We start from the raw sequence: 14,001 nt of genomic DNA on the forward strand, positions 1-14,001 counted from the left end.
TACTAATTTTATGCATGCCAAGCTCACTATAGAGAGTGAAGCCATGAAAATTAAAGAAGCACTAGAAGAAACGATGCAAAAAAGACATATTTTAGTGCAATCACGTAGCACACATAAAGTTTAACCATCTTTTGAAATTTCTCTCAATTCAAGTGATTGTCTTTTTATTTATTCACTTAGTCGTTTAATGATCAACCATTTTTTGAAATGAAATAATCTATGATGGAGTTACCTTCTTAATTCGAGTAATTGTCTTTGACCGACTTACATTCACATGTATTATTTTCACAATTTTACATTTTGTTTTGCTCAATGAATCATCACAACAAAGATCAATAGTATCAACTTAGAAATGAAAGAGTACCGATAGATTCAAACATGATATTCGTAATCAAAATCGCAAAAAACCGATAACCGATCCAAAATCGCAAAATTAAGTACGTGTAATGGTCAATGAGTATTATATATCAGAAGTGAATTTTAATAAAAAAAAAATCGCATTAGCCTCATACAAACTATGTACCTCACGTAACCCAAAAAAAAAACTATGTACCTCCCCCTCCAATATATTGTTTTCCAATTTGATTTTGACAAAAAAAAAAAAATAGTGATGAGCTATGATTTTTTTTGTGTGCAAGGTACTAGATTCAAATTCTTATAGTGACGTTTTCTGCATAATTTAAGTTTTAGTCATATTTAATTAAAACCGATTATTTTTTGAAAAAATTTTGAATTGAAATTATTATATAGTATATACTATAATATAAGAAAAATGCTAAATAGTACATCCGACAATGGTTAAGAAAACAAAAATGGTAATATATTCTTGGAAATAGTACATTCAATGCACTGAAATGTTAAAAAAGAATTTTTTTTTTTTATTGAAAACAACCAATATTATAAGTTTCTGGGTAGTACGTTGTAGGTTCTAGGTTCGATCCCCAGCTAAATTTTTTTTAATTAAGTTTATTTTCTTTGGGTCATAAGAAAAGTTAACTATCCGTAGGGGTGCTCAAATCCAAACCAATCCAAATAAAAACCGATAACCGATCCAAAAAAACCGAAAACCGCAAAAAACCGAAGTTTTTTGGATGTGTTTGAATGTTCTTTTGTGAAAACCGCTGGATCGGATCGGATTTCGGATTGATTTCTTAAAACCGATCCAATCCGAACCAAACCGCATACATATATTTTAATATTTATTTATCTTTTTATTAGTATAAATATATATATTGCATTAACCTTTTTTATTCATTTTAAATTTTGTTAATACTATATGTTAGTTAATCTATATTTTTTTTTTACTTTTTATATGTTTTGAATATAATTGGTAATTGTCATTCTAAAATATTAATTTTCAATATATTATATGTTATATTTTACATCAAACCTAATATTTATTTTGTCAAAAATGTCAAACTATTATTTTGTAGCGTTTTTTATAATATTTATATTTATTAAAAAAAATTACAATTTATAATTTAGATATCCAAAAACCGATCCAAATTAAACCGCATAATATTGGATCGGATTAGATCGGATTTTGTTTATTTGTTATCCAAAACCGAACCAAACCGCAAATTAATTTATTTTTGGATCGGATGAGTTTTTGCCTCAAAACCGATCCAAACCGAACCACGAGCACCCCTAACTATCCGGTTGAGAAAAACCGGACCTTGGGTCCAACCCGGCCCAATTAATAAATGTCCGTTCTGTTGTGTTAAAATGGTTGGTAAAATGTAAATGTAACAAACAGACAGACAGGGAGGAACAACCTAAGACGGTGCGGAACAACCTAAGAGGGAGCGAGCGAGCGAGGGAGATAGAGAGAGCGAGATCGATCTTCAATTTAGGGTTTTGAGTTTCGTTTTCAGCAAGGTCAGTGAGAGCTTAATTCACAAAATTCTTTCAATTTTTACGCAATTCGTTATTTTTCATTTCCAGTAGTGAGAAAGAATGATGATGATGATGATGAAATTTTTTGTGTGTGAGAAAGAAGTGTGCTTGTTATGTGCAGGGAGAAAGTGTGAGATTTTTAGAGAGAGAGGTGTGAGAACGAAGTGGATAGAATTTTTGTTTTTCTTGTTATTTTCTCCCCTTCAGATTGGTGCATAGGGATTTTTCCATCTACATAATTTCAATCTCTTCTGTTGGGATTTGTTCAAGTTTCAAATGGAACAGAGAAAGCTTGTGGTTAGTTATGCACATTCTATTTGTTTATCTTTATTCATTTGCTTCTAGTTTTACTTTTCTACTAATTGTGCCAAATGATGTGTTTTTATGATTAGTTATGATTTTTTCAAGAATAAATTTGCATATGATCAATATGTTTTTTCATAGTTGTCAAAAGAATATGTAGCAATCAAAAGCAATATTGACATTGTCAGTTGAGATAGGCTATCTGGACCGAAAATATGTCGTTTTGACTTTTGATAAATATAAAAATATAATTATTAGCAAAAATGGAAACAAGTACAAGAAGGTACTAGCCCGTCTCAATGGCGGAAGTACAAGTAGTACTTAACCCAAAAAATTACCCCCCATCAAGAGGAAATACAATCACCTAAGAATACAATCTATTGGTTCCACTCGCCATTCATAGAATAGGCAAGGATTCCATCTTTTCTCGCCAAAATCTACTCCCAAGACATCCTCTTTATTGCCTCTGCCAATTCCGCAATCCTGTCCTCACAAGTTATTCCGTACATGATAGTTTAATCTCATCTGTGACAACTTATCCTGTGTATCATAGTTGGTTGAAATTTGATTAGTGAGAACTTGTCCCCGTGTATGATAGTCAGTTGAAATTTTATCAGTGAAAACAAGTGCGTGTATGATAGTTATTATTGACAGTTAAATTTCACCGGTGACAAATATTTGTCCAGCATTTTTATATACAACAATGAAAATATTTTTTCTCGTGTTTTTTTATATATTTATCAGCGTGACATTTGTCTTGTGTGTTTTTACATTTTTAATTGTAAAAATCAAAACTTTGAAATTGTTTCGTTTGGTTTTTCATGATTAGTTAGTAACATGTTTGTTTTCTTTGTTTAATGATTTGTGTTAACAAAATTGCATATTAGGTTTTGGGGATCCCATGGGATGTTGATACCGAGGGCTTGAAAGAATACATGAGCAAATATGGTGAACTAGAAGATTGCATTGTCATGAAGGTTAACTCTTACTTCCCATTTTTACGTGTTTCTATTTAATGTTCAATTCATGAGTGATTTTCAACCACATCAATAATAACAAGGGCGTGCGTGCACCCATTATTCAAGTGCGTGTACCCATTATTCAAGTGCATGTATGTTTAAACAAGTGCGTGTTCTTGAAATGTCGATGCATGAGTAACGTGCAAATTCATTTGGAGTAATAATCCATTTCAGTCCTCCAAAGCTATGTTGTCAATCGCGTTGTTATCGTGCACAATTGCATTGTTGTGGTGTGGGGTGGAGCCCTGCAGCGACACAATTATTTGGTGCGTTGCATTTTGCAGGGCCTGCTGTCGTGGCCGCAAATCGTGTGCTACAGGTTCGCACTTGGGGAAGAAAGTCCGAAAGAGAAGAAGAAAAACCTGGATTCTGATAGAAACCAACTGATATAGAGTAACGAAATAGGGAAAATCCCTTTGATTACAGAATAATACCGCAGAACTTCGAGGGTCTGCACCTCCCAATGCCAAAATGGCCACTTTCCAGTCAAATCCCAAGATACCCTCTTTCTCAATTTATTAAGTAATTCCTATTCTAACTGCAGTTACATATGGCAGTTATTTTCTATAAAAACTGCCTACTAATATTAACAAGGCCCATTATTATTTCTATCCTAATTAAGGGCCCATATCTAACAGATTTTTTTACTGTTTCTGGTTGCCTTCCTTCTTACTCGGACCAAGTCTACCTGTGTTATCCATCCAGCTTTGTGTTTCTTTTGCCAGCTTTATGTTTTCTGGCCAGTTCAGATAAAAAGGGCAACACAGCGAATGCATTTTGTTTTAGGTTAAGTAGACACCAAGTGATAATTGTTTTGGGTTAAGGAGCCACTAAGTGATAGTATTAGTTGCTTTAGAGTTTTAATTGTTATTTTATGTTTATTTTGTCTTTGGTGAATGATGGGACTCTACAATAGGAAATGGATTGAGGTTTGAATTAGAATCCCATTTGTTTGTTTTTCTATGAATTAAAGCAAGTTTGTAATCATTGAAAAAAAAGTTGGGTTGAATAATAAAAATGCGGAAAAAAGCAATTTTTATAGAATTATAGTCTTAGCTCTTAATTATTTATAGCCTTAGATATTCATAGTTATATATGTTAGGAACCAGAAAACACACACAGATGGTATTTGAATTAAACAGGACAAATGAACAATAATAAGAGCTTTATTGATAACAAACGATGAAGAATTACAGATTATTGGGGAAAATGATAAACCCTAAATCTGACCAGAGCTGAGCTCCTACAGGCTAGCTTATAGCCGCCTGATCATACTGATTACTCAATGATTCAAAGATGCCGCTCTCCTCCACAATCCCACTCCTTATAATACGGGAAAACGTTACTAGCTCTTCTCTCTCTCAACACGTCACTAAAGTCCACCTAACCCTTAGTGATTTTGCCCTTTCTAGAATAAACAAGCCAAGTTCTTGGTCCCACAGTACCATGCTGTACTAATGCTTCTTCTATTTCATTTGCATTTGTACCGTTCCTAACAATATATACCTGAATATAAATAATAATGGAATAGCAGCCATCACACTTCACGCTATACCACTATTCCAGTTTGTGTCGACCGCTCTGCTCCACCCTCTTCTATCACTTGGCCTGGCATTGGCTATGTAAAAATTAGCTTAAAATAACTACATAGATAGAAATACTATCATCCTATTATGTCAAGGAAGTTCCTTGCACAATCTTTATAGCTCATTTCCCATGCTTATTTATCTGAAAACTTGAAGAGAAAAATTTACATGCTTAGACTAGGTGGGAAAACAAAGAGAAAAGATCAAATTGGTTTTATCACTTCCGGACTGAATGTGAAATAAAAACGTCGTATACAGGGATATGCTAGATTTCTCCAATACCATTAAGTTTGCTGGAGATGCATTCTAATCTACTTATTTTAATTCAGGAGCGTTCAACTGGACGATCTCGTGGTTTTGGATATGTTACATTTGCTTCAGTGGATGATGCCAAGGTAGCTTTCACCTATACACACACATATTGCAGGTCACACTTACGTTTACTTGCATATCACAAATTTGCTATCTTTCTTGTTGTAGGAAGTATTGTCAGGTGAACATACTCTTGGAAATAGGACGCTGGAGGTCAAGGTGGCCACACCAAAGGTTTAAAAAATATTTGTTTAAAACTTAAATCTAGTCTGGTATATTGCTGTTTTACTTATAGGAAATATAAAATTAAACGATGTGCTATGATTGTAATACTAATTCTTGTGATGTTTACATTTCAAAGGAGGAGATGAGGGCACCAGCCAAAAAAGCTACCAGAATTTTTGTGGCCAGGATTCCACAAGAAGTAACAGAAGAAACTTTTAGAAGGTATGTAAGTGTTGGTATCTTCATTAAAATAATCCAGACTCATCAGTTTTTTCGTTGGTGATATACTCTTATAAAAGAATATATGAAGAAATTAATGTAATAGTCTTCTGTCCTTTTTTTTTCTTTTCTTTTTATGGCAGTCATTTTGAGAAATATGGTGATATAACAGATTTGTACATGCCAAAGGTACTCTCCCATTGACTGTGCATTGCAAAATTATGCATAATTTACTCTTTTATTCATAGGAATTTTTAATTATATATATAATGTTTCATTTATTTCCCACAGGATCAAGGCTCAAAGATGCATCGTGGAATTGGTTTTATCACTTTTGCAAATGCAGGTTGGGCCATTTATTGTAGCCTTGTTTTCTTTGGTCTAGTTGGGCCATTTATCGTAGTCTATTATGTACTTTACTTAATAATGTCTCATGTTGTAAATGTATCGGATTTATTTATCATGCTTACTTTCCTAGTATTTATCTTTGGTGATTATATAAGATCTTGATTATCACTTGGAAAATAGGAGATTTGACTGCACTAGACTATTAGCTATCTACACTATTTTAATGTGTACTATCTCGCCATTTTATTTTTGGTTTAGTTTTTGGTTCTTAGACTTACCTTTGTAGTAAACTGGAAAGGATATGTATCAATTGCTCTAAGATGTCCTATCTTGCAGAATCTGTGGAGAATTTGATGTCAGAAACCCATGAACTCGGAGGTTCTGCTGTAGTGGTTGATCGAGCTACACCTAAGGCAAGAGTTTGTATAGCTTCTCATTTTATGGAAGAATAGTTTGTGAAAATTCCAGAATTGTGCTCCACTAAGGAAGACATTTTCAAAAATAAAATAAAATATACTAGCGGGTTCTAATTACATATGCTTTCATTATTTAGACCTAACTATTGAGGGATATTTTATTTATGTTTTCTGTATCATAATTTTGTTCTCCCGTTTTTATAGGATGATGACATTAAGCCAACTGCCAGAGTGTCAGGCAGAATGTCACAGGGAGGATATGGTGCATACAATGCATATATTTCTACAGCAACTAGATATGCAGCACTCGGAGCTCCTACTTTGTATGACCGTCCTGGCCCAATTTATGGAAGTAAGCATAGAAAGAATTCACCTCTGTTCAATTAAAATGACCAATGTAGTCAGGTTCGAGATCCTACGTAGGATCGGTAGGCTGATTGAGAATCGTAAGATCAGGATCGTAGCTCGATTCGTAAGATCCTACTAAGGGTAAAATTGTAACTTCACATATACATATACACATAAACACACAAAAAATATAATACATAAACAAAATAAACATAATTAATTAATATTTCATAGAGATCATTCCAAATGTTCATAAGTTCATAACAGAGGGTTGGAAGAAGCATCAACAGGGTTAAAAAAAAAAACAAAATGAAAACCGAGGGGTTTCATGTAGGACAGAGGTTTGAGTGAAAGAGATGGTTGAAAGTGAGAGAGGAGTGAACCAAAGTGAGAAAGGAGTGAGAACAAACATACACTAACCGCCGGCAAGGTTCACAACGACGCCGTCTAGAGCTCAGGTAAAGAAAAACCTCTAGGATCGTAAGAACCTATGACCCGGTGCGAGAACCTGACTACAGACAGATCAAAAAAGGAACCTACATGGGTTCTAAGCTCGTTTGGCCTTCACGAGCTCGTAGGATCGTAAGAACCTAAGACCCGGTGCGAGAACCTGACTACATTGGTCAGAAACCCATGAACTCGGAGGTTCTGCTGTAGTGGTTGATCGAGCTACACCTAAGGCAAGAGTTTGTAAATGACTAATGTTGCTTCATACTGACAATCTCACTTTGTAAATTAGGGGGAGAGCCTCGTCGGAGAATTAGCAAAAAGATTTTTGTTGGTCGTCTCCCTCCAGAAGCAAATTCTGAGGATCTCCATCAGTATTTTGGAAGATTTGGCCGTATAGAAGATGTTTACATTCCCAGAGTAAGATATGAATTAAAAAAAACTTACAACGGTGTTTGAAACTGATTAACTCAACTGTCTTTTTGATGTGTAGGATCCTAAGAGAACAGGTCACAGGGGTTTTGGATTTGTTACTTTTGCTGAAGAAGGTGTAGCAGATCGTGTCTCTCGAAGGTCTCATGAGATTTGTGGACACCAGGTTTTTATTTTGGCTCTGCTTCTGAATTGCATTACGATTGCTTCAAATATTCAAATGTGCAGGTGTTTTGATGGAATGGAAGGAGATCTGTAGTGGCAGTGTAGGTGGAGGATTAACCCCCCTTCATCAATACGTCGCTTCCTGATTTAAGCATGTTATGATTGGAATAACCTTAGATTTAGAAGCCTAACCAGTTCGCACCTTCTATTAGAAGGGAATGTGTCATTAAAAGTTTGGATTCCTGATTTATTGCATCATTGTTTACAGTAGTTTGCATTACTTAGCAGGTCTTTACATTTGACCTATATCATTCACGAAAGTGAGTTCTTTATGACGTTGACATAACATGTTGTGGGCATCATGATGAACTCAACGTTGATTTTTTTTTTGGGTACACACGTTTCTGAAGAATAAACTTGTGCAACCTTGTGTATACATGCATGTAATTTCCTGTTGCTTTAAGCTTTGGATTTGTATGTGTGCGCTATTGTTTAAGTATGGTTTGATTAACTAGTAGCTTGTACCTGCAGGTGGCAATAGATTCAGCCACACCTGTTGACGATACTGAGCCCAGTGAGAATTTTATGATGAACAGTATGGAATCTTTTGGGGGATATGGTGGTCCAGTGCGAAGTTATGGGAGGATGTATGGTGGTTTAGACTACGATGATGTGAGTATATACACACTAATGGAATTAGATAATATGTATAAAATTTGGCCACCTCAATATCTTTGGAATTTAGGCATTAAATGGTTTCTTGGTTCTTGCCATAGTAGAAGTGCATTATGTTCTGTATGAAATGTTTTAGTTTTCTATCAGTCATAAAAACTTTGATAATCTGTGTTGCACTAGTGCTCGTCGCATGTGGACACGTTTTTGTCTGTTTGTTTATACACTGTTTTCTTTTGCAGTGGGGTTATGGAGTTCCCGGTGCGAGGCCATTAAGAACAGATTATCAAGAGCAGATTGGGAGGCCGTCAAGAGTAGATTACCAAGAGCAGATTGGGAGGCCATCAAGAGTAGATTACCAAGAGCAGATCGGGAGGCCATCAAGAGTAGATTATCAAGAGCAGATTGGGAGGCCATCAAGAGCAGATTGGAGGTATAGGCCATACTAGTGTGACCCAGTTCTATTGGTGGTGTTGCTTCTGCAATGCTAGTATGGATGTCTGTAAACTGTGTTGCAGGTCTTCTAGTATTAATAATGTATTATTATGAACTTGTAACCACTAAATATTGGATTTACCTTATTTGTTGTAACTCAGAAATATTTATTTTCTTTTTGCTTGAGCAATTGATCACCCTGTATCCAATTAAAGTGCACATTATGGCGCCTGTTAGATCTCTTTATTGGCATGATAATGGGTTGTGATTTATTCTAGAACTAGAACAACTCTGTTAAACTTGAGTTATGGAAATGTTCATTATGTATTGTCATACTGGAACTGAAAGTGTTGATTGATGATCCTGGAATAAACTAGTCTAGTTTGCCCAAAATGTTACATAATTGTGTAGATAAATCGGCTTTACTTTTCAGCCTTTTTTTGCGGTGCATGCGTACTTAGTGCACGAGGCAAAACCATGTTAGATCTGGTTTATTATGCAGTAAATATTTGTTTCCAACTCTGATAATATAGACGCCATAAATTGACAGTTAATATTATTCAGCAATCATCCTTATTTAGATTTTGATACAAGCAGCGCGTATGTAAGGTTTATTTCTTTGCCTCACGCACAATGTCAAAATACATCAAATGACATTAAACAATATGCTGTTCACCATTTATATGGTATTCCTGTTGAGTTTACCCGAAAAAGGCTATAAAAAAAACTACAATGAATATGAATTGTGTATATGGGATTGATCACAGAGCTTAGCTGGCGAAGCAGCTGCTTGGCGACCACAGTTTGCCATATTTGGCTAATGAAAATACTTTCCAAGTCTTGGAAACATGCTGCTCCTGTTGAACTAGTGTTAAGCTTCTCATCTTTTCAGCTTTCATCTGTGACCTTCTCAGCTTGTTTAGAATCTTATCCATTGATGATGATTTCTTCTTTTCCAGTTTCATCTGTGTCAATCACTTTCATGATCAGGAAACAGAACTCAAAATGCCTCTGCTTTCACATATTTATGAGTTTTTCTTTATGATTATATGATATGATACGACTTTTATGTTGCTTATGAAATCTGAGTTAGATTAGGGACACACCATATAAGAATATTTAGTAATACTAACCTCAAGTTTTCTTATTGCAGCTTCGGCCTTTGCTTTCTGCAAACTCTCCCAGGCACTGATTTTAGCTTCATCTCTTTCAAACCTGCATCAAAATGAAAGTTCGCCGGTAAATACATAAACACAACAGTGGAATTTTCCCACTTTTGCTCATTCAATGAAAAAGATGGTATCTACTATCTAACATACTTGGAACTGGAAGTGTCCAATGTTGACTCTGCAATATCCAAACCTGAAGCTTGAGTTTCTGTACCACTTTCCTTTAACTCTTTACCATGCAAAGAGCTTAGCTTGGATGCATAACTCTTAGACCACTTAATAACATTAGCCTGACAGTCTACCTCCACATCTCTGATCTCTAACTTTTCTGAATGCCAACTTTTTTGATCCATGTCCAAAATTGGTGAGGAAGATTTTGGAGATGAATTGTCCTCGTTTTCAGTCTCGGAAGAGCTCATTTGGGTACCTCTATCAATTTTTGAGAAAGGAGACATCACTGTGTCCTCATTCTTAGTTCCATCACATTTCTCATCTGTAAATGAAAAATACTATAACTCGTAATTTTTTATGCATAAAAGTTTAGGTGACTTGGCTCTTGAGAATTCATCAAAACAAGAGCAGCATTCATAGTTCAAAGAACGTTCATAGAGGTACTTCTAGATTATTATAGCTTGTGATTTGTCACTAACAGTTTCCACTAAAAGTTAATTCATTGACACACACACACACACAGAGAAAATTAAATGGAAAATGTGCAGTTAACTGAGACCAAGAACTTCATACCACGAGAATTAGGCGATGACGGTTCAGAGAGAAGTTCTGACCACGAAGGTGCGTTAGAAACAAATGGAACATCGACACCATTCTCGTTAACCACTGAACTATTATCATCAACGTCGTAACGTGGACCATACGAATTGTCAGGTGCATAATAATGTTGAAGAGAAACATCTGGTGCCAAGACTCCTGTTGTAAACGGCGAACTCATCATTAAGTTTTTCACAACCAAACTGTTTCTCAGAGGAATTGTCGGTGAAAAATCGGAGTAGTAAGTTGTTCCTTGAGGCATAATTGGACCACTTTTTGATTTAGGTTTTCTCTGATGTTGTTGGACATATCCTGAAGCTGAAACTGGACTACAAATCCATCTCTCTGCATCATCCCATTTAGAAGGTATTGTTCTTCCACTGTTGAAGGGTGAAAAACCAGCTACACAGGCTTGTTTTTTCATGTTGCTTGTTGTTGGTTGCAACAATACTCTCTCTGAGTTCCACCCCTTTTGATTCTCATTGTTTTTTTCTCTGTAGTTTGGCTCCTTTGGACTTAGGAATGAACCTAGCTTCTGAGAGGTACCGGAATTCTTCTTCATAATAACACTAGCTCCGTTTTGCAGCTAGCAAAAGCCACTTGGTAAACACTATGTTACTACCAATATTGTAAATCCTGTTTTTGCTTAGGAAATGTTGAATTTAGATACTATACCAAAGATTGATTATGTTGCTAAACATGTGTTATATGGTTTAATCAATATTTGTCAAGTGGTAATTATAGATATCATCGATATGTAAAAGAACAAAAGTTATGTGTGGACAAGTATAGGTTGTGACATTTCATATAAGTCCAATAGTATATCAATGAATGAAACCATTTTGTCAAAGATAAGAACCATTGTTATGAATGTGTTATTTACAAGTAGAATAGGACAAGGACATATGAGCTGTGAGACATTGTGCTGAATTTCATAAAACATGTCCTTACATTTGTCTTGTTATCATTAACTTATAATAGCCATTTAACTTATAATAACCAAACAATTGTGTGGGCCTCAAGCTATTTTTGCTTTGTTTTTATAATTTGACACGGCATAATTTTCAACATCAACATCACCATCACATTGTGTGACATTCACATTTGTCTTCTAAAAAAGTGTTTTATTAGAGAAATTACACATGCACCATTTGATTGAGATCGGCCACAATAATTTGTCACACCATTCGACGCTGTATTTAATTGCGTCCGTTGATTTGAGATCAGACGGTCTGAATTTCACATCAGATTTAACTCATTTGCACAATCTCAACCGTTTGATTGAGACCGGGCGACTGAGATCTTAGTGCATAAAATTTGGTTCCTGCACTATTAAGACTGAAATGAAAACAGTGAGCATAAAAGAACAATCTCAAATATTGTTCTCTTATGACAAGTTTTAATCATGAAGCTATTTCATATAAACTAGTGAATATGATTAAAAGAAGTGTCATATCCTATTAAAAGTATTGAATGGAAGTACATTTTTTATTCCTTTAGAAAATATCTTGGTATATATAATATAAGTCATAAGATTAGCATAATAATCAGTTTTCTTCCATGATTTTAATATTCCAAATGACTATGGTTAGGGTAACATCACACGTGCATAATGAAAGGAAAATGGTACCAACTTTATAGCCTTTGGTTATTATTCAAAACAGATACAATATGTATAATTAATCTTAATCCACAAGTCATCTGAATTATTGTGGTTGAGGCTGTGGTGAACCCCTTCACCAACACTAATAACTGTTCCATAGCTGACAGTTGAATCAGAATTGTTGTTTGTTTTGTGGGGTTATGACACATTCATTATGAAACATGTTCTGTACTTGGTTATTGGTTACCACTGTTCAATTCACCCTATGTATTGAACAGATTTAACCATCTTTTACTTCACTTGGATACTGTTAATAAAAATATATCTGACATAGAATCAATTATATGTCTTGTAAGTTGTAACAGATGGGGAAAAAGAAATTAATTGTACACCATAACATCAACTCAAAATTGGAACTAATTAACTTTCCACATCTTCAACTTTGGAGGTACACATTTGAAAAAACGCGATATTTGTGGCGTCTAAAAATACACTTTCAGTTAAATGATTTTTTAATATATGAAAAACCAACGAGTGACATGATTCTTTAGTGTTGTTGGAAATGTTCTTGTTAGTTAATGTGCTGATTTGATTTTATGTTAGTGGAATATGATAAAGTAGTGGAAATTATCTAATGTAAGTGAAGAGTTACATGAGTGAATTGTCATTGTTATTAGTGGAAGCACTTAGTGCTTAGTGGAGTGTTTAATCATTGATTAAGCACCTAGTAGTGGTGACTCTTTGATAGTTGTAACCATCACTACTCATGCTATATATATTCATGTGTATGAGATGCATTTGAAATAAGAAAAATACATGAATATTCAGCCCCAAAAATACTATCCTACTCTAAATTATGCAACAATATAGTTTATAATATATACCACCTCTAGAATACCACCAACAGAGTGGTATCAGAGCTGCAGATCCTTGCAGCTGCAGCAAAAACAACAAAAAATATGGCTTCCACAACCAACCCTTCCGCAGTTTATAGCAATGTTAAAGTTCCTTTGTTTGAAGGAGAGAATTATGATTTTTGGGCTGTTAAAATGGAGACTCTATTCACCTCTTTGGATGTTTTGGAGTTCGTCCAAAACGGATATGAAGTACCAGCACCTAAAGCAAATGAAAAGGATGAAGAATCAAGCACCAGACTTGAAGAATTGAAGAAGAACAAGATCACAGATGCTGGAGTTCTCGGGATGATTCAAAGAGGAGTCTCTCTATCTATTTTCCCAAGGATTATGAGAGCAAAAACATCAAAGGAAGCATGGACTATTCTACAACAAGAGTTTGAAGGAGACTCAAAGGTAAGAACTGTGAAACTTCAATCTCTTAAGAGAGACTATGAAAATGAAAGAATGAAGGAGAATGAGAGTTTGAATGAATACTTCAACAGACTCTCTGAATTGGTGAATCAAATGAAGTCACATGGAGATACAATAGATGATCGCAGAATTGTTGATAAAATTCTGATTAGTTTGACAGAAAAATTTGATCCTATGGTGTAGGGGTGCTCGCGGTTCGGTTTGGATCGGTTTTGAGGCAAAAACTCATCCGATCCAAAAATAAATTCATTTGCGGTTTGGTTCAGTTTTGGATGACAAATAAAAAAAATCCGATCCAATCCGATCCAAT

The 14,001-nt window shown here is 34.9% G+C and overlaps 2 protein-coding genes across 4 annotated transcripts; one reads left to right on the plus strand and one right to left on the minus strand.

Moving 5' to 3' along the window:
- The first annotated feature begins 1,731 nt into the window (after positions 1-1,731).
- On the plus strand, positions 1,732-9,216 carry LOC123907334 (heterogeneous nuclear ribonucleoprotein A1-like 2). 3 transcript variants are annotated; one of them, XM_045957548.1, is made up of 14 exons: positions 1,732-1,878; positions 2,018-2,193; positions 3,087-3,176; positions 5,134-5,199; positions 5,285-5,350; positions 5,478-5,563; positions 5,704-5,749; positions 5,852-5,906; positions 6,245-6,321; positions 6,529-6,676; positions 7,412-7,539; positions 7,613-7,717; positions 8,248-8,388; positions 8,631-9,216. In XM_045957548.1, exons 2-14 carry the CDS (start codon positions 2,173-2,175, stop codon positions 8,835-8,837), a joined length of 1,236 nt encoding a protein of 411 aa, XP_045813504.1. In that variant the 5' UTR covers positions 1,732-1,878; positions 2,018-2,172; the 3' UTR covers positions 8,838-9,216. The 3 variants fall into 3 exon arrangements, with proteins under 3 accessions (XP_045813504.1, XP_045813503.1, XP_045813502.1); XM_045957547.1 differs by having other exon boundaries at positions 1,746-1,878; positions 1,997-2,193; XM_045957546.1 differs by having other exon boundaries at positions 1,747-1,878; positions 2,000-2,193.
- Positions 9,217-9,353: 137 nt separating this feature from the next.
- On the minus strand, positions 9,354-11,726 carry LOC123907335. Its single transcript, XM_045957549.1, has 4 exons — positions 10,737-11,726; positions 10,143-10,485; positions 9,957-10,038; positions 9,354-9,788 (listed from the first exon to the last, which is right to left on the minus strand). The coding sequence occupies exons 1-4, from the start codon at positions 11,320-11,322 to the stop codon at positions 9,594-9,596; spliced, it is 1,206 nt and encodes a 401-aa protein (XP_045813505.1). The 5' UTR covers positions 11,323-11,726; the 3' UTR covers positions 9,354-9,593.
- Between the last annotated feature and the right edge of the window lie 2,275 nt (positions 11,727-14,001).

Source organism: Trifolium pratense, linkage group LG2 (assembly GCF_020283565.1).
Source record: "Trifolium pratense cultivar HEN17-A07 linkage group LG2, ARS_RC_1.1, whole genome shotgun sequence".
NCBI lineage: Eukaryota > Viridiplantae > Streptophyta > Magnoliopsida > Fabales > Fabaceae > Trifolium > Trifolium pratense.